Below are 20,897 nucleotides of genomic sequence, written 5' to 3'. Positions count from 1 at the left end.
GCTGGGCTTGTCCTCTTTGTGACTGTTAAGAAAAATCACATTTTTTTTATGTTTAGCTCTGCACTTCTGGTTGGCATGTTTTAACTAACTAGAGCTAAGAGTCCAGAAAACTCATGCTCTTACAATTTTTGCCTCTATGTGCAATTCTTGCACATTTTGACAGTTACCTGTTCACAGCTGGCCTCACTACCCCTGACTAAGAAGTCTTTGCAGTCACAACTCTGCTTGACTGAGCTTTTACACCACAAGAGAGAAGAAAAAACTAAAACAGTGGGACATGTGATTAACACAAGAGGCAAAAGGTGGCTCAGAAAGGATAAATCCACTTGACTTGGTTTTGTAAATGATTTGATTTCAAGTATTGGGGGAGTGGGTGTGAAATTAAATAAAGACTGCTAAAGATTGATCCAGATTTTACTATTCAAAGTTCAGAAAAGCAATACAACAGGCCCTGCTGAGTGCATGGATGCATCAGTCCTGTTCCATTTTCACACCTCACCAGTCAAAAATCTAATATTGGACCCACATACATGAACAGCCACTCCAGGCTAGCTTAGTAGGCCAGCTACAATATTTTGTCCCTACCCCACTTAGATCCTATTAGTTAAAGCCGCCTTTGAAAATCATAACCACAGGAGCCTTTAGAGGGTTAGCAGAGCTCAGAACCTTTAATATCTGCACAGCAGTTTATAAAGAAGGAGCAAGTGCAGAGCCATGGAGGATCTACACCCGACAGTGCCTTATACAGAGTTGTCTGGGGAAAAAGCTCCATCACTTGGCCATTGAAAAGGACCCTGGAACAGGGAAGAGTTGACTTTAGTCCTCTGCCCCGAGTTACACAACAGGCAGGCACTCCCTCAATGAAAATACTGCATGGATTTTAGTTTCTGCAGCTACTCCACAGGCTAGAAGAGGACTAACTTTTTCCCCACTACATTCATTTGCGTTCCTCAGGCTGGAGCGAGCCACATATATTTGACCCGTAGCATACACTCTTCATTCATACTGGCAGGCAATGAATATAACCTGAATTCAGAAGAGAACATGCTACACAGCCTCGGCATGCGCTCAAACACCGTACAATCAAAGAATTATGTGTGTATCCCCCGCCTCTGGCCTTGCTAAGGTAATCAAAGCAGTAAACTATCCTTAGGGGCTGTCAGATCAGGTTTTAAAGTTGATCATTTCTCTGCACAAGAACACAGGCTTAGCTTAAAACCAAAACAAAACATAAAAGCATGCACATTCTCCCCATTCTCCTAAGACTCTAATGTTGCTGTGTGTTGCTCAAAATAAAAGAACCCAAAACACAACCTGCCATTATCTGTGCTTCTCACATCATGTCAGACTGAAAAAGTTATACTCTACTAATTCTACCCAAGATTGCATCATGAGTACTTCACCAGTTCAGCCAGAAAATTGTGTCTGCAGGGCCTGCCAGAGCTGCTGGCAGGAGGCACAGCAAGCAGGGAAAAGAAACGGTTGCATCTGTCCCCACGCTCCCCTCTCACTCGGCACCAAAACGCCAACCTCCATCTCCCTGTGACAGGTTGCATTGTCATCCACTTGCTGAATTTTCAGCAAGAAACATTGTTCTTTTCCCAGCGTTTGGGTGAGATACTCCGCAAGCTATTTTGTTATCTCCTCTCCGTTCCCTCCCTTAAAACCTCCCAGCTTGCAATGGCAACAGAGAGTTTAACCAGAGCAAGGCTGCGGATGCACGGAGCCATTCCACACGGCCCTGTCATCCGCTACACCCCCGGACGTGTCCACATGCCAGAGTTTATCTCGCACTTGGGCTGGAAGCTCCCGCATGCAAGGGCTGTCTTTCTACCTGCTGTTTGCACAGCACATAGCACAGAGGCCTTCACACACCGATAGGCTTCAGGTGTTTTAATAGTACAAACAGGAGTTGAGCAATGCCCTGAGGCTTTCAAACAGCTGGCCTCTCAGTCCCTGCTTCTCATATCAATTCTGCAAATGGGCGGTGAATGTTGTCTGTCCAAACCGTATCCATGTGCAAGGAGATCAGAGCTCGCTTCAGCCAGAAAGCATTCCTTGCAGTTAAGGTCCTTGGAAATCCCCTTGCATAAGGAGTGCCTTGGTAAATCACACAGCGATAATGCCTTGGACCTAAACAGTCATCACTAGCATCATCAATTAAGACTTGTGTTTTAGAGGTGCACGAAATATCTAGCTCGCTCTCCACTACCAGGGATAAGTCTGATTTCGCTTGGGAAAGGAACTTTAACCATCTAAGTGAATCCACCCAGATAAGTTTTAGGACTAGGGAAGAAACAGTCAGGATAAGAGTAAAATTCATTACATTTTTCACCTTTGCTGTTTTCAACAAAAGTCCTTGCGACACAAAGCTGGTCTCTAGCCTGCACCAGCGATGGATCATGTCACAGAGACTCCCAGCACCTGCTTTTTGCTCATCTCCGTCTCCTCTTCTGCCACGCTTGGGGCTCACCTGTAGTCGGGGGTGAGGGTGACACAAGACTCCTCCTTCCTCAGTCTGGCCAGGAGCGCTCCACCCTCCAGCTGCAGCCTGACCAAGCGTGCGTCTTCAAGAACGTTCTTCATCAACTGTCTGTAATTCCTCAGCAGCACAGCTGCCTCCTGGAGGGATCGCAAGAGTGAGATGAGCAGTTACTACAACCTAAGGGCAATGAGGGAACAGGCAAAAACTAGCGCCCAACCCAAAACACACACAAACCACATCTCACCTTGGCCGACCCTAGGAAAGAGGGAGGGAAAGAGGGAGGTTGGTTCCCACAGCTGTTTCTCTCAAGCCCGCCAAGTCCAAAGTGATAGGCAGTGCTCCTCATGCTCTCAATACTTTCCCCACCAGGCTAAAATTGGGTTTTGATTCCTATCATTGTCCATACTCCATTTGCTGGGCACAGAAAGAATAAGCTTTCCAGCCTCGTTTTCCACTCACTGCTAGCTGCTACTGTTCTTAGAGCCTGGACCTGCACGGCTCCAAGCTGTGGGACAAGATGCACGTGAAGAGTTTGTGGATATACACGTGTACGTAGGAAGGCCCAGAGAAGCCACCATTACATTTTCCCTTGTTTTACTGCTGGGACACTCAATGCAGAGCCGGCAGCAATTTCCTACTGTCAGGGATACAGCAGCTTCTCAAGAGTAGGGGATATAACATGTTTGCAACAACACTGGCTCAGCCTTTGTACCTTTCTCCTCTTGCCCGCTTCCAAATTTCTGTTCTGGAGGCAAAGCTGGAACCGCAGCACAACCCTGGCCTCATGAACACCATCTATGCTGTCACTTAACTTTATTCCAGGCCAGTCAAGCCAACCTGGCGTGGCACAGCCCGAGGCAGCTGCTCGGTACTAGAGATACAGTACCAGCTACAGAGCTGCCATGAACGCACTCCAGTGCTGGAGCAAGCAACCCAGCAGCAACAAGCACAGCTGAAGAGATCTCCTGGGTGACGCTGAGGGATCGGAGAACCACCTTCTACACCCAGCGGATCCTCTATCGCTTCATTTGGATTAGCTTCTACCAGGCCCGCTGTCCTGACAGCTCCACAGTGATACACAGCACTCAGAATACCCTGCTCCTACAGCTTGCAAATCCAAAGCTACAGCTTTTCTGCAGCTATCCAGCCTCCTGCTCTCTTCTGCCCCAGGCCCACCTCTGACACGAGGCAAGGGACATGCTTACCTCAGCTCCCCCTGGTAATTTTCCAGATTCCACTTTATGAATGGCTCCCTGGAGGAAGGCACAAGCACCTTGGCATCCTTGTAGCAAATGTTCCAGCTTCTACAAGAAGAAAGGACCAAGGCAGAGATTATTGTCCCATGGCTTCCAAGAAAGTTGTCTTCCCAGCTTGCAGAAGGTTAAGGACAGAAATTCCTAAAAATTAGGAAACTGGAAAGCTTCCACAAGTAAGTGCAGCACCTTAAACTACTGGCAAATTTGAAATCCCTCCTCTCTTTGAAGGAAGGAACAAACAAAACACATCAACAAAAAAACCCCCAAATGTTTCATAAGGGCTCATGAAACACTACTTTTTAGAAAAAGTCAGTGATATAAGGCAAAAATAGTCTCAGATGCCACCCTCCTGCCACTGAAATCAGAAGGGAGAAACAGCTATTCCAAAACAAGCGTGCTCAAAACAAAACAAAACCAAAAAAAGCAGCTGTTTGAATCTTTCCTGAATTGAAGTCCCTCCCTGGAGCACTGGAAGAGCCCCAGCAGTGACGGATTAGCAGGCAGGATGCAGGTGAGATCACCAAGACAGGAAATAATCTCTCTTTGTCACATAACTGCATATCTAAAGGGGTTGAGCACATGGGTCATTATCACACGCAGTACATCGTGTAGAGAGGCAACCCATACAGACAAATTCCTATACTAACTCCCTTTGGTAACATTTTGCATGTTAAGATGCAAGACACAAACAAGAAGCAGTCTGATATCGTGCTCCTTCTTTCAAGAATTATCCTTCTGCATGGACAGAGCACTTCAGCTCTCAAGCTGTTCTTAACCCCGTCCAGAAAACTAATCCATAACCTCTTGCAAAGCTTCTCTGCTTCCTCACTGCCAAATAAACCTCAAATTCAACCCCTGGCACCAAGACTAGGCTTCTGTACCTCTACTGCATCAGCATGGGTTCATACTAGTACTTTTAGATGCAAGTTTAAAAAAACGGGCTCTAAAATAACTTGGAAAAGGTAAGCTAACATTTGGCACACGCGAAGCCTAACTGCTGAAGCTTGCCACCAGCAACATGGTGCCATTATCAACGAGATCTCAACCTGCTCCAAATGCTTCACTGTGTGCCACACAGCACCCTGGGCACCAAGATCACAGCCAAAAGACCACTAACTGTTTTGGAAGCAGAGGTGATGCTCACTCTGGTGGCTGACAGGACGAAGTCAAATGCAATGGGAAGCGGATTTAGAGATATTTGATCCTGTCTAGTCTTAGCATGCCAAATCATGTCCCAATACAGCTTTTAATGATTGAACAAGTACACGATCCACACGACCTATGCTCCCTCCACAGCACGAACACACACACAGAGCCAGGTATTGGTGCCACAGACACCACTTTTGCAGACTTCTGGCCGTCTGCACATACCCTGCTGCATGGCCAGCAGCATCTGGAGCCCTGCCACAGATCACCAGCGTGTGCTGCATCGGTGCCCGCAGCACCCTTTGCCAGGGCTACCTTCTTTTATAAACAGTGTCTGGGTGCTGCAGTTTCAGCCCCTCTACTCCGAGGCTTAACCTGGGTCAGCTCAAACATTTCCATGGGATGGTCAGCCTCCTTGCACCTTGGGCTTGCTAATTCACACTTGGGTACAGATCAAGAGACTGTAGATCTCAAGCCACAATTCTTCTGGAGAAAAGATTGCTGGTACTGCCTCCTACTGTTATCTTGGCCCTGAGACTCACCGAACACACAATCTGCATGTTTCTTTTGTTTCCTTGCCTCAAGCGGCCAGCTCTCAAAGATGAATACAATGCTCCCCTGGGCTGAATCTCCTCTGTATTTTTAGTTTAGATCCTTTCTGAAGAGTTCAAATTTGATGACAGCTTTGGTAAGTGAGCAAATTACAGCTAAAGGAGGAAAAAGACATTCCTTGAAGTATCTAAACTGATTACCCCTGCCAGGATTGCAGGTTCTTTACTACAGAGCTCTTAGTCTGGCCTGGGGAACGTGCTCCAAAAACTAACAGAATCTAACTATTTTTATTACGCTCGAGTTCTTGGTTGTGAGTTCAAAGGCAACATGATACCAACACCTTCTCCTGAAATTAGCACAAGAAGTGTCTGCCCTTCAGCCTCAGAGCATAACTGAAGAGAAGCACCACTATCACAACAAAACAGGATTCCGTTTCTTCCTTCCATTCCAAATACTGTCAAATCTAAATTAATGCAGTTCAAGCAGATGAGTTAAAAACTAAAATTTTAGTTCCTGCTATCATGCCAACAGGTCGCAGTGTGTACCTCTTTTACGAAGACTGTATTAGTATTCTTTTGATAAGAGATTCATTTGCATACATAGCTATTACAGGAATCATTGTCTTTTAATGCTTGTAGGTTCAGCTGTTGACAAGCTCCACTTGCTTCAGCTCCGTTACCATGCCATTTCTTCTCTCAGATACCAAAGAACACAAGACATCCTACTCACCATGCGGAAGCTTAGCCAGTCCCGGTGGCAATAAGGGAAGGTCCCATCCAGTTCTAGAGGCAGCTGTGAGCTGTCTATGTGCTTATGGAGGGATTTCATGGAGGTGAGAACTTCAAACTGCACAGGAAAAAAAGAAATAAAAGCACATTTGCATTAGGATGTGAGTATTGGAGGAGGAGGGGAAGGTTAACGTAAGACAGCATCCTTTATTTCTTTATCTATCTTGTAGATAAACCAGGTACGCAGTGTATACCTGTAGTATAACTACAAAACAAAACAAAAAATCCATTCAATCTTAGAGCAGCTTGCTGTACAGCTTAGTGGGCGCACCTTGAGGGAACACAGGCCACAACACGCTGTTTCACCAAGCAGAACATCTGTGATGGAAGTCTGGCAGCAGCCAGCCTTCTCCAGAGCCAGTACCTCCTTGTATAAGCAGAGCAACTCCCTCTTACGTTCCCACATTGTGCTGCGATTTGCATTTGTTTGGAGAGCCTGAGAGGTTAAATCCAGCCCCCAGCTGCCCCATCTCACTTCCTGGAAAAACAGCCTAACAGACCAGCCTCTGCCCTACCCTCAACTCTCCACTCATCACAGAAGCTATTTGCTCCAAGTGTTTCCTGGATCTTGACAACAGATAACTTGTCTTCTGTGAGGCTGTAGGACCTCAGAACATTTTTATACTCAAAGAAACAGACAAGTGCTCCTGCAGGTACATGGAAGCCAGCCCAGACACCAGGAACTCAGGTGCAGACATTTAACCCACACACACGCGCTGTCAAGTTTCCACCTCCTTACAAAATAGTGATGATGCTTCCAATTCCTCTCGCGTTCCTGTGTCTTTAACAGCCTTTACTCTGTTTCCTCCTACACACTTTGGATTTGTTCAATGCATTTAAGGTCTTCTGTAGCTTTCCCTGCATGCACGCACATGCAGCCCCCTTTCTCACTTCAAATTCTTCCACATGGGGGCAATGAGGAAATGGACTAATAGCATTTGTTATTCTTTAGCCTTTCAGGTCAGCACACCACACACACAGCAAAACTGATGCTGTTCGCAATTTCTTCATCCACAGAAGCCAAAAGGGAGGTCCTGGCCTACTCTAAAGTCTACGGGTTTTAGCAGGCACAGAATTTCAGTCCACTCTTGTAGCTTGCAACTGTCTTAGAGCAGAGGCAGATGACTAAGATGCAGTCTGATGCTCTGTTGACTCACCACGAAGAGTGGCTGAGACCCTACATTTCTTATACACTATGGAGTACCAAGGCAGATTTGCTCCTAGTGAGGGTGTTCAGTGATATTGTGACGATTTTCCCTACTCAATTAGCACCTCCTGTTAGTCTTCCCAGACATTTCAGCTGCAAAGGGAACCTCGCACACACACATTATCTCTCCTCCCTCCTGCAGAAGTCTTAGCCACTGACAGCAGCAGCTATGAGGAGAGGAAACACGAGATCTGCAAAATGCAGCAAGGCAACAAGGATGGAGTTCAGGCTTTAGCCTAATGGGATCTCCTCCTGACCAAGGACTTCCTCCCTCCCTTGTTAACAGAAGAATGTGAAAAGTATCTCTATTACTGTTAACTGTGCAGGGCTCCTCCATACAGCTACCCATGTTCCCAACAAACATGCTCCCTGTGTCTTGAGGCCCTCAGCAGGCTGACATAACTACAGCGCAAATGTCAACGATGGACTTGGCAATAAACATGGCATGACAGAGGTATGTTCAGCTCACATAAACTTTACAACCCTATAAATACCACACCCATAAGAGACCACAACCATAAAATACAGAGAACAGCTACAGAGATGTCATGGGAGAATAAACATACACCAGCAGAAAGAGAACTCGCCGTTCTGAGAGTTAAATAGAGGATAGGAAGAGCTGCTCAGCAACCCCTGGATGAATGGTTCCCTTACCTGTCCTGCTGGTGGCTTCTCCATCCGAAAAGTCAGATCTCTTTCAACCAGCAGCAGTACTCCATGAATACAATGAGGATCCATGTCCTACAACAAAACAGAGTGCAATTCCATTACTTGTATCCATCCATGCAGATGCCTGGGATGCTAAGGAGAACATACCATACCAGGTTTGTACAAGAGATTGCAGTTTATCCTTCAAAGGCATTTATGAAGCCTGGAAGGCAGTCACCAGGTATAGGGAAGGCCATTCTACAGAGCACAAAGGTTATGTCCTTAAGGTAGTTTCCTTCAGATTAACTAGTCCTGCAGTATTTAAGGAAGCAGTGAAAGAGGTCAGATCTTGGCTGTACTAAAAACAACTCTGCCTTCTACACCGGGAAATGTGTCGGGGAGGAAAGAGAACCACAGTCAATGTCCAAGTTTTTTTGTTGATAACTTTCCTGGTCACTCCTAACTGAAAGGAAGTTTTTCTTCCCCACAGTGCCAAAAACGTCATCTTGTCTTTACTTTATGCCAACTCACAATCAAGGACTTGCATCCTGCTGCTACTGTTAAACTGACAGAAATTCCAAATACAAGGGACATCTGGCAGTTGTAGCTCAAACTCTGTGATTCTGGAGCAGCTCTCCAATTGCAGAAGCACTCTACAGGGAAGTGAGAAACAGGCACAGAGAACGACAGCAGGAAGAGGGAAACGTAGTAGAAAGATCCAGATCATGGAGGCAGGGCCCACTAAATACGTAATGCCTGGATCTGGATAGCAAGAACAGCCACTTGAGCTGTCATTCCACATGGTTAAATAAGAACCATACCATCTAGATGTCTCCTAGACGGTCTTGGACTCTGCAAATATCCTGGAAACTGACAAGCAACAAATCCTTTCAGGTATCGCTCAAGCCACAAGGAACCTGCCACAGAGCAGATCACGACAGCAAGGGAACTCTGTTTAGATAAATGGCTCCAGCAGTCTTTAAGGTTAAATATCAGACATGAGTGGCAGAGCCATAAAAAAAACAACACAAAAAAAAAAACCCCAGCCTTCCTCTCATCTAGTCCTAAAACAGGATCCTTTTGAACTGTCAGCAAAAAAAATCCCAACTGAATCATCTCCCAGAACAGCGAGAGGTTTCTCACCCTTCTCAAATCCCTTTCTCCATAGTAAATTATTCACACTTTCAGTGTTATTTGAACACTGATCAAAAGACCAAAAAGAATTTATTGCATAATTAGCCGGTATTAGGTAAATATTAAAGCTCATCTGAAGAGAGGATGGGGAGGTATTACAGCTGTATCAGCAGCTCTGAACTTGTCTGCAGAAAGTACTGAAGGATGAAGACTAGTCACAGTCTCAAGACAGTTCATGGCACTAAATAAGTGTATTCTTTCACAACCTCTCTTCTACTCCAGCAGCCACGAGATGGGCAATCTGAGCGACGGGATAAAGGTAGTGATGGTGTAACACGAAGTTACAAAAATGGCCAAAATGCACACTTGCTTGTTTGTTACTGATGAAAATAAGAGATTGAAAGAACCATTCACAAATAAAGCTGTCAGGAGAAAAGTTCAGATTTTTTCAATCCAAGAAGTAGGTATATTTCCAAAGAAATCAAGTATTTTTCACCATATTTTTTTTCTTTAAACAGCTGAAGGTAAGTCAGTCTCATCCAGCACTGATGGAGCAATCCAAATGGACAAAACCAGTTGACAGGAGTGCTGGAAGCAGCAGGAGGCTACTTGTGGAAGCTTTCCTGCAGCTTTCCACACAACCTCTTACCACCTTTGCTAATAAAACCAGTTATCTGGAAGCAAAGAAACAAGTGTCCCACACATGTAAAGTGAACTCCTCACCTCCCAGAACAGGCACAGGGTGAACAGCATAGAACAGAAAGGCATCAACAGGACCTCAAAGCACCAGGGTAGAACACCCATCCCTTTATTATTCTTCTTTAAAAAGAGAACTAGGTACTTTCTTCCACCTTTCTCAGACTGAAGTTTCAAACAGTCTTCTGGCTTCCCGACCCAAATGGAAGCCCACGGCCAGACTTAACACCACTGGCACGGTTTGAAGCACAGGCTGCCAGGAATGCCTATGCAGATGGGACAGCCCCCAAATATCACGTTCAATCTCAAAGTGACCCTTCTAATAGAGGAGGTCTCTGTTCTTTAATGTCAGGTCAAGGTCCTCTGTACTTCTACAGTAACAGGGCATGTAAATATACCCCTTGAACAGAAAGGTTTGCCCCAAAGTTTTCTGCTTTGAACTGCTACTGTAATCTGTCTTCATAAACAGACTCTTCCCTTCCCAATCCAACACACAGATGCAGCAGATTACAGGATTAAAGCGTTCACACTGATATGTGACATTCAAAAGAATCTCATTCTATGAAGACTCGGGCAGAGGGAAATCCCACAGATACCTTTGCACTGAAGGCCTGCACACACATTCCACTGTCCATGCCCTGCCTGCTCACTGACCGAGGGATCGGCCCAGCACTAGTGAGCAGCAAAATTCCTCTGAACAGGTCCCACAGCGCAGAGCTTACTGGTGACAACCTGTGACCAAACACCACAGCAGCATTCAGCTCCACAAAAATCCTTGCTCCAAAGCATCATTTTGCAGCTTCCCACAGGAACAAGCATGATCCATTCTCGCAGCACGTACATGCTGCACATTTCCCTTCACCTCCGTATGGAGCTGCCAGAGCTCCCCGTTGCTCCTTCCCGAGTTAGCTCTGCTGCAGTGCTTTATTCTGCCGCCTCTGCTCCCAGTGCTGTCTAGGACAGAAAGATTTCTACCAGTGCCCAGCCACCCATATTCTAAAAAGAAAGAGGGAAGAAAGTCTTGCAGAACACAACTCCCCCCACCCTGAAGACACAGAGGATGAGAAGCTTTCACCAGTTTACTAGATGTCTCTAGGCAGAGCAACTGAGTCTCCCAGTGCTGTCAGAAAAGCTACCTACAAACACTCAAAGTTGCCTGTTAGCACTTTAAAAGTCCGTTCATGCATTTCTTCCAGAAAGATAGAAGAGCAGAGTAAGTATTTCCTCAGACTGCCAGATCTTGACCCAGAAACCTGCAGGATCAAAGTCCTCCCTCCCCAGGGAGGTTCTCTAGGGTTAACAGATCCAAGTACTGCAGGAGGAAAGGACTCTGCATTAGGTCATCCAATCTGGGCTTACCCATGGTGAAGCAGTGCTCCTCACTGCTCTAGAGGAAAACTTCCCTTCAAAATTGAACAAGCAATGCTGATTCTCAGCATTTAACAGATCCCACCCAAGTAATCAAGTAAGGCTTCACAAAAGCCATGTAAATAAAATCCCGTTGAAGCAGAGAGCAGAACAGCAAAGAAATGAGCTTGCCAGAGGGAAGAGAGACTGGGACATGTGTCAGGGATTTCAGAAGGGACCCCAAGGAGATGATCTGTGACCTTGCAGGCACAACACGCAGACTGTGCTTCTGTGTCCGCTGGCCAGCAAACCTTGCTGCATGCTAGAAAGCTGAGCTTGCCTTGCTGTAGTTACAGTCAGTTTTCTGTATTTCTCTATCCTTGTTTCAGAGCAGATGAGAGTACTGCCGTGGGACCACAGAGGTAAACACTAAGGCTCAGAGGAACCAGGGGATTATTCTTGTGCCACAACCAGATGATGAGCTAGATGAACAGGCCTTGTTTACGGAGTCTGCAGACCAGTCAGGGTAAGGACCAAAAAACCACAAGCAGAATCACATACGTCTGTCAGTCACTGTTACCTGGAGGACACGCTCCAGCAATCTGTTTTGTAGCACATTAATCCCTGTTAACTAACTGTTGCACCAACCTGTCAATGAAGTGCTTGGAGCCAAACAGCCATCACAGCAGGATATTACAGAGGCACTGCAAAAAGCTTTCCCCTCCCCACCTCGTTTCAGACGGTAGGAAACTTAAGGTTAGAATGGCTTTATTCCTGCCATGCTTGTACGAGACTGGGGACAGTCTTGACACGTTGCTGATTCCAAATCATCCCGCTAAGACACAACCACACAACTTGCAAAGGCAACAAAACGCTCAAAAAACTTTAGCAAGACCACTTCCATATGGGCACAGCATAAGAGAGGAGATATTTGCTTGTTACCTCCACAGAACTGAGCGGGGCACCATATTACTCTTTCACCACAAAGAATGAGCACACTGATACTGCAGCTCACAGCTCTACCCAGCCCAGGAAGCAGGAGGACAGATCTCTGACTCAGCCCCAACTCTCAGATGTGGCATTGAAGCACATAAACTACAGAGACACCAGCCTCATTAAAACATTGCCCTGTTCCAGTTTGCAGAGTTTGAGTCCTGAGAGACCTGAGCTCTGATTTAAAAGGAACACCTGCTTAAACAAGATTAGTCATAGCTACAACCCAGCATCTCCTTAGCTTTCTAACAGCAGCAGATAGCTTCTATCTGGGAGCGGGGGCAACACAACCCACTTGCTTTCCAAGTGACTGATAGGGAAGCCTTTGACCTGAAGCAATATAGAGTTACAGCACGTCCGATTCCGATCGTTCGCCGACAGCCACATCAACAGCTGCATGTGCTCTTCCACCTGGCATGACAGGCAGTGTCCTTCCCTTCCCTCTGCAGCAGGAGGCAGAGGCCTTTCTTCCTCCCTTCTCTGTAGCAGGCAAAAATCCCTGCATATTTCACACAGCCTCTCTGTGCAGGGGACAACATCTCCAAGCATGATAATTCGTGACAGCGTTTAGACTTGGGTACAGGCTGTTCTCAGTACAGAGACAGATGCAAATGTGGAGGGGTGAGGAGGGGTATTCTCCCCTAACTTAGATTAGCTTAGGTTTTTTGCTTTGTCTGCAGCCTAGCAAGTCCAGGTCATCCTCCTAAACAGGGCTGGGTGCATAACCCCACTGCCAAAAGCCAACTGAAAGCCAGGTGGCAAATGGAGACATAAGCAGCAGACGGAGAGGAAACGTCCAACTAAGATGGCAAGCCAACAAGTGTTCCTTTGCCCGAGCTCAAGGCTCACCTGCAATATGCTGAACGCCCTGAAGAGAGCAGGAACCGGTGAACAGCGACGAGCATCCACAAGAACAGTTAGACCCAAAGCCTGACATTCCGGTCTGCAAGGACAGAGAAAAAGAGGTCACATTTGTCACCAATGCAAATCAACAAGACTGTGGAAACAGAATCTGTAGTCATGACAGAGTGAAAAAAAACCCCAACCAAAACAAAACACTACGTTATGGCTCTGAAAGGACAGGAAACTAACTGGCCACCTTCTCCTAATGAAAATACAGACATGGCAACCACCACCTGCATTGCTCAGTTTTTACCTTTGCTATTTCCACCTGAACTTCCCATTTTTCCAGTTCCTAGGATACATCTCACTGATGGCAAAGATGCCGATACCAGCTCTGGGTAATCCACACAGGAAAAACAGCCCTTCCTAATTGCGTTCAGGGACAGGCTTGGCCTTAGCCACACTGCTTTGCAAGAACAGCCATTCTGGACCAGACCCAACATCTGTCTTGCCCAGAATCAGATTTTAAGGGAGAAACATAAGAAAACAAAGCATGAGTAGCAGAAGTTTTCTCATGGGTTAAGCTTGCTCCCTTTATGAACGGTTCAAAGAGTTAGCTTTACCTCTTATTAGTTTAATCATCTAAAAAGTGAACAAAGGCTCAGTAGAGCCTGAGACGAGATGCAGGGGCGAGTCTGTCACAGTGAAAGGAAGAGTAACTGCAGCAAACTCCAGCCTGCAGACTCCAAAAACAATTGCCAGCCAGACATCAAGGCAGAATTTCTCAAGCCTTGCAGATGCTCCCTCCCTCTCAGCTTGGAGGCCAGGCCTTAAAGTATCGTATCACAACACTGTATCATGGAGCTGCTGCACGACTGCCCCATCATAGCTCCCAAATCCCTTTTTCTGAGCTAGTGAAGGATAGCAAGAATGGCTTGGATTCATGGCAATGTGAAAATATTCAGTACATACCTAATCCTACCACACCATGTGCACAAGGCACACACAGATTAGCCAAAGTGCTTACTGAGCACCAGCCAATTAACCCTAGAGCAGGAGATCCCCACCTGTACAATTTTGGGACTGCTTGGACCAGGTTCCTAGGCCAATAAAGACAACCCGTTCCACTCACCGCCTCAGCTTCTGCACCCCTGAAAGCCCAAGAATGTCACAAACCTTGGGATGCTATGCAAGTACAGAAGAAGGCGTACAAGCTCAGTGGTGTTGCAGTGGGGGTTTAACCAAGCTGTGTTCCTTGTTGTTATTATGGCCACCGCACGTCCCGATTTATCTCTGGTACCTGTAAAAAGAGGAGGAGAAAAAACAAAAGGTCACACAAGGAAGTCAACAGAGCCTGGTTCCGGCTGTGCATGCTTCATGTTCCCCTACTACCACTCCATCACCTTCCTGGAAATGCTCCACAGAACTAGATACAGTGTATGTTGTAGACTGCGGTAGGCTATAAACACACTTCCAAAGTACCCAAATGCTGCCCCAGAGTGAAGTAGCTGGACTCTGCTTATCTTTCTGTCAGACGAGAGAATGCAGACAGGTTTGCAGAACAACGTGTGCTACCTAATGAGCCTGGACACGCACACTGCACGCTGAGCCTAGCACGTAACTAGACATCTCCTGAGAGCAAAGCCCTGGAGCAGGAGCCCAGAGCTCCTCCTCAGAGGCTGCAGAGCGGACAGCCTGGGAGCACACTCTTGCCTGCCTACAGCTCTGAGAAGGGGCAGAGTCGCTGCCAGGCTTTCACTAGCTTCAGAGTTTGCTCAGTGCCTAGGGAATAGATAAGGCACAGTATGGGCAACACAGCCGAGTTGTAATATGTTGAGGAAGGAGAAACTCCTTTGCTTCAGTTAGGCAGGACAACAGTTCTGTCCCCTGCTTTCCAAAAGCCCAAAGACACAGCTTATCGCAGGAACCGAGCCTGCCCTATGAGCTCCCAAAACTAAATGATAGTCTGGCTTTAGGTTTTAGCCACAACATGCACCAAGAACTCTGAAGAGAAGGAAATAACAGTGCCATTTCTGGCACTATGACCAGCCTCCTCGCCAGGTGGAAAGGAGAGGTAAAGAGCAGGCAGACACACCGCTTCAGAGACCCAGAGCTGCCTCTGGAGCGAGCCTGCTCAAGCGACCAGCGCTCTGCACGCACGCACGTCACCAGGAAGGCAGGTGATCTGGAGAACAGTAGGGACTACACCTCTATTGTGTGAAAAGTAATTCACAAGAACAGGAGCTGTTTCCTGTCATACAAATTGTAGGGGGGGGGGGGAATACCAAGAACAAGACAAAACCTTAGAGGCTTAGAGAAAGCTGTATCTTTTTGTCTCTTCCAAACTTCTTTGCTACCACAGGAGATACTGTCCTGGACCACCTCTCTCCCTGCCCCAAGGACACGCATGTGAGTTGACAGGTAAAACAGATACAGATGGAGAGCCCCAAGCACAGAGAACTGCCCTGGTGAGATCTCAATCTGTCACTAGGATGCGACTTGAGTAAGGGCCACAGACACAGATGGGCATCATTTAGAAGCAGGCTTTCTCCCTCCCCGGGAACTGTGACACAGGCTTTCTCCTGCTAACAGCAGGGACAAAAATCTTTCATCATCTGTGTGATTCAGAAGGAGTTTTATTACTCCTGAAATACTGTATAATCAAAGAGCTGGAGAGAAATTAGAAAAAGGTTATTAATATACCTTGTTTCATGAGCTAAGGTGTTCATCAGAAAATAAAAAAAAAAAGCAAAGCACTCAATGACTGGAAAAAATGGCTCAATAACGAGGCTCAGTAAAAACTGCCTTACTCTGAAGAAACATCTTTTGTCCATCAGGGGAGCTGGGCATCACCAGAACTTGATTAAACCTTGAGCTTCCATATAGGAGCCTGGGAAGTGCCTGACCAGGGCAAAAAAGCAGCCACAGCCACCAGGGTTAGGTCTCCAACAGTGGCATAACCAGATGATTCAAGAGCAGAATGCAGAACTGAAACTCTCCTGCAAGGAAAATTTCTTCCTAACTCCATCAGCTACTAGTTTAATAATCAGCTCTTATTCACTATTCATTATAAAAGTTATCATTTCTAATGTAATGATTATATCATTACCAATGTCTAACATAAAGCCTTTAACTGAGAGGTGAATTCATTCCCTCAAGCGTGAGGATTGCCCACTGAAATCTGAAGAGAGACACACGAGAGAAGAGACGTCGGTCAAATCTGATACCGCTTCTATGGAAAACACGATTCCTCCCTTGGACGAAAACTCTCTTGAAGTGGTATCAAACCCAACCCTTTTTTCTGCAATACATTTCATGGGCAGATCCCTTCATCCCATATTCAAATTCATTTGCCTTGTTTAACAGTTGTACGTTACGACAGGAATCTGTGACAGAGGAAACAACTAGAGCATTAGATCACATAGTCCAGCTTTCACAATGACATGGACTCCGAGCTTCTCAAAGACCCCTCTCTCAAACCCTCTAATTTTTTGGCTGTTGTACACACCCTAAAACATCCAACCTGATCAGCAGATCAGATTAGAAATAATCTTTCAGAATTTGCTCTTAACAGTTCACCTACCAATGCGGTTACATGTTTGAGTATGTCACAACTCTGCCCTGCACTTGTTTCTCATTTCACCTTTTTCCAGAAGACTGTAAAAGTCTTATTTCCCTTTCCTCTTTCCCTGCACAAAGGCGTTCTACCTCAATCATCTTATGAGATAAACAACCTTCCAGTTGCTTGCCATGAGACATCCAATTCAGTTACAAGAAAGGGCTGTCACACTTTTCTACATCACCTCCAATATATCACCATTTCCTTTTAGAGCCAAGGCACCAGATCAGCGCAAACTATTTGAGAGGCATCACCAACAAGTACACAGAGGTAAAAATCACGTTCTTAACCTGGATAGTCATCCCCTCTCCTCTACACATGAGGTCAAAATTGGTCTTGCAGCCCCAGCCCCCACACTTTCTGCTCTCCTTCCCCATTTCTCCGTGCTCCTCAGGTCCTCCTGGCCTCTTCTCTGCTCTCTGGCTGATTTTCAACTCAATACTTGGCTCCTGAGCTGACAGAACGTAGCTATCTTCCTGCCTCACGCTGGACAACCCTCTCGCTGGCTATGGAAAGAAGCAAGCCCACGGGGGCTGCTTACACAGACGTTGCCAAACGGCTCGTTCGCGCCGGACAGGTAGATCTCACTTCCTCTGCTTTATTTCGTAGTTGAAAGACATCTTGTGTGGGCCCTGCACACCAAGCAATCCTGGCTGCTCCATCTACCAGCCTCAGCTTTGTTTACTGCTCTGCCAAAGTTTGCCCCATGCAGAAGTTTTATCTGCAGCAATTTGATACTCGTTGCCATATCAGATGCAAACACTGAATAACGTTTGACCTACGACTGATCTCAGCAGAACAATTCTGGGAAGTCCTCCCTTGATAGCTAGTTTTGTCATCTGCTATTTAGCTACGCTATCGTTCATCCCACATGGCGCTCAGCCACACTTCATTGGGATATTCCCTTCAACACTGTGTCATGAAATCAAATGTTTTCTAAAAATCTATTATATCGAGGCAGCTACATTTAATCAACTAAACTTCTAATTACCAAGAATAAAACTGGTTTTACAAGAGCACTGTCATACAACATCTTCTACACTCCTATCCTTTAATTACCTACCAAGTGAATCAAGTTCCTATTGTTTCGACCAGGTCTGATGTCAGGCCCACCAGCCCATCATTAGCTGCACCCTCACTCTTCTCTTTTTGAACTACTGGTATGAGCCCACAGATTTGGCATTTCTGACTCATATGCGCTTGGTTAACATTTTGAGACTCCTGGGAGCAAGTTAACATTACTTTCATAAGAGGCAAGTGCTACTTCCTGCCCTTCCCATCCAGAAACTTTAGAGGATTCAAGAAGCATTGCTTCTGGAGAGGTCTGGGGTGGAAGAAAGGGAATTGGCACCAGTCTGCAGGGCTGCAAACAGACGCTCATCTCCTTTGCCCTCCTACAAACCGCGCTTCCCAGACACATTCTGGCTCAGCTACTCACCAGGCAGGAAGGCAACTCCGCTCCTGAGCACTTCTGGGTTCACATCCTTGACTATGGTAGGTGCAGACCGACCACTCCACGCAGTCCCAGAAGCTGGGGATGTTGGGGGAGTAATAGCTGTTGAGGTTTCCTCCAGGGCACTCACTTTACTCCCTGGTTTCAACACATCTGCACCAGTTGCTTCTTTTCTCATCTCTGCCCCTTCTGACACCATCCCTGTAAAACAAGCAGCAGTCAGAAGCTCGAGCAGAGCTCCACCCAAAAGGTCCCAGTTAAGTTACAGACTGGGGAGGGACATGCCCCCAGCCCCAGTACTCTGTAGCTCCTCCAGTCCTCGTGCCAGCAGCATGCACATTCCAAAACCAGTTGCAACTAATACTACTGTAATTCTAAAAAAAAGAAAAAAAAAAACACCCCACACCAAAACAATTTATTGAGAAGCTTGCAAGTTACAAAAACTCAATTCAGATCAGGATTACTGTAGTCAAAGTCACTTTTAAAGGTAACATATCAAGCAGTACGTGTCTGCGCACAGCCTGAAAGTCTGGCGTGGTGCAAGTCCCTGGCTAAGCTCCAGCAGCTTGAGCATGCTGAAGTGATAAACCAGCTTCTGACAGGGAGAGCTGTTCCATCAGTGCAGAATTACTCCCCCAACACCACTCTCAGATTAGTTCCTGAAAATATGAAGTCAACTTAAGGCTGACAAATCAGCTGGAAATTAGCCAAAGAGACCTTGTTCTGCTCATCCAGACTTTTTTAATTAACAGCTAATGTGAAAGTCAGAAACCTATTTTAAAACCCTGAAGAACAGGATGATTACACCAATCAGCTCTGTCTGAGAACTGGAGAAAATCCCTCCTTTGCCTGACACCTCAGCTCTAAAGTACAAGGTATCAGAATCAGTTCATTTTAAAATTAAATCTCTTGGCTACTACATGGAAACTAATGCTAATTTTATCAAGTTTCAATTTTCATGTAAAAGTAGCTGGAGAGAAAAAAAAAATACATATACCTACTGTGTAAGAAGTAGTATTCCCCATTTCCCAACATTATAAGAATTAGAAGCCAATAACATGTCTTCAACAATACATCTTTAGCATCTTAAGTTGCACAGCCAAGCTATCCCACTCTTTGGCAGAAAGATATACTTAAGAAAAGGCTATACTTCGCTGAAAATCCTGATACTTCAGTATCTACCAACAAAAAAAAAAAATCAACCTCTCCTTAGAAAAATAAAAGGCTGGAGTAGTTATTTGCTTGCTATGAAGTCAGACATTCTAATTGCTATTTAAAATTGACTTCAACCATCCTACCCTCCTGCTGCATCAACAATGCTGACACTTGACTCAGTTTATTTACTAACAGATTCCAATACTTCATTAAAGAGCAGGACCAGGAACAAAGCAGTCCTTGAAGTGGCTTTCAATACAAGTTTTAGCAGTGAAGGAGATTTACAGGTTGAGGCTCAGCCCAAACTGCTTTCAAAATTGCTAAAGTGGGTGAGAGAAGTGCCCTGAGCAGCATGGCTCACTGCGCAAAATTATCCGACAGCGGGGGGAAACTAGGAGGGGCTCTAGAGCTCGGCACCATCGAGGCCGTGATGGAGTAGCTGCTCATTACTTCCTGGTAACATCCCTCTTGAGGGAGCATCCCTGGGACTCAGCTTGGCATCTGCTCCGTTTGACCACGTAAGCTGCTGCGATGGATTCGGGGCTCTGCACAGTTCTGGGACGCGTCAGTTCTGCTCCTCGTACTACCTCAGCCTCCACTTTCCAGTGACGCAAGAGGTCATTCACTTTGGACAATGCTGCTAGATCTTCCTGAAGCAGCATTTTAGAGGTGCACTGATCTCCCTTTAGATGGAGTATCTTGAAGATCAGAGTGTCACGTAAGTCATGTCCCAAAGGTTTTGCATTAAGGACTGATGGGCTTTCTAGGAGAACATAGAATCATCTTCTCAAGGAGCTGTAAGGCCTGGCAATAAGCAGAACCATAGTTTGTAGTAAAGGAATCTGCATTAAATGAAGACGACCAGCAAAGAGGACCGAAAGGTGGCATTTAAAAGAAGGCAAGAAAGGGAGCACAGCTATATTGAAGGTACCACACTGGGGAAGAGCAAGACATAAAGGTACATGACAGCCCTGCCTGGGATAGCTCTTAGGAATGAAGTAGCAGCTCCGGAAAGCTAGAAGAGAGAAGGATTTTGCTCAGCCCACCAGACACAGTCCCAGTACTGGGGCTTTTCAGCCCCAGGGGAACCTCACTGGAGTTGTGCAGCCTCCAAACTGTGTACATCTTGCCCAAACAAACCTCTTCTCTAAGCTTCTCGGGCTCAGTTCAGATCTGCAGACCTCACGTCTCTCCAAACAGGCCCAAGCACACTGTTTGTTATTTGCAATCTGGGGTGGAGGCACTTACTAAAGCGGAAATTGTAGAATGCGGAGGATTACATCAAAAAGCAAATTGAGAACTGGGACATCTGAATTTGCCGTGTTTGCAGGTTCCACCTTTCCCTGAGGTTAAGGAAGTGGTAGAGGAGGATTTGCTTGCGTGCATTTCAAAGAGACATTAGCATTTTTCCTGCAAACTGCCCCGGCACCAGTATCATCTATGCTAACATCACGTAGTAACAGGGAGCAGGAACGGAACGCCCTAACAGGTGCTGCTGAATATGCCCCAGTGTGGCTTTTCAGCCAATTTCTTGAATATCAAGATATTTTCCACTCCCAAAATACAGTGATTCTT

General features: G+C 46.0%; 1 protein-coding gene across 1 annotated transcript in view; it reads right to left on the bottom strand.

Moving 5' to 3' along the window:
• PLEKHG4 (pleckstrin homology and RhoGEF domain containing G4) overlaps nucleotides 1–20,897 on the bottom strand; it is a gene marked incomplete at both ends in the record, with an annotated part of 82,887 nt that overhangs the window by 38,151 nt on the left and 23,839 nt on the right. Inside the window, 8 exons of the mRNA XM_082005617.1 lie at nucleotides 2,474–2,622; nucleotides 2,730–2,740; nucleotides 2,945–2,990; nucleotides 3,691–3,789; nucleotides 6,169–6,285; nucleotides 12,979–13,195; nucleotides 14,272–14,395; nucleotides 18,153–18,404. Coding sequence (XP_081861743.1) covers nucleotides 2,474–2,622; nucleotides 2,730–2,740; nucleotides 2,945–2,990; nucleotides 3,691–3,789; nucleotides 6,169–6,285; nucleotides 12,979–13,195; nucleotides 14,272–14,395; nucleotides 18,153–18,404 — 1,015 coding nt within the window. The remainder of the gene's footprint in view (nucleotides 1–2,473; nucleotides 2,623–2,729; nucleotides 2,741–2,944; nucleotides 2,991–3,690; nucleotides 3,790–6,168; nucleotides 6,286–12,978; nucleotides 13,196–14,271; nucleotides 14,396–18,152; nucleotides 18,405–20,897) is intronic.

The sequence above is a fragment of the Phaethon aethereus genome, assembly GCF_964289735.1.
Source record: "Phaethon aethereus genome assembly, chromosome: 13".
Lineage (NCBI taxonomy): Eukaryota > Metazoa > Chordata > Aves > Phaethontiformes > Phaethontidae > Phaethon > Phaethon aethereus.
Note: the sequence above shows the minus strand (reverse complement) of the source record. Positions and strands in the feature narration are given on the sequence as shown.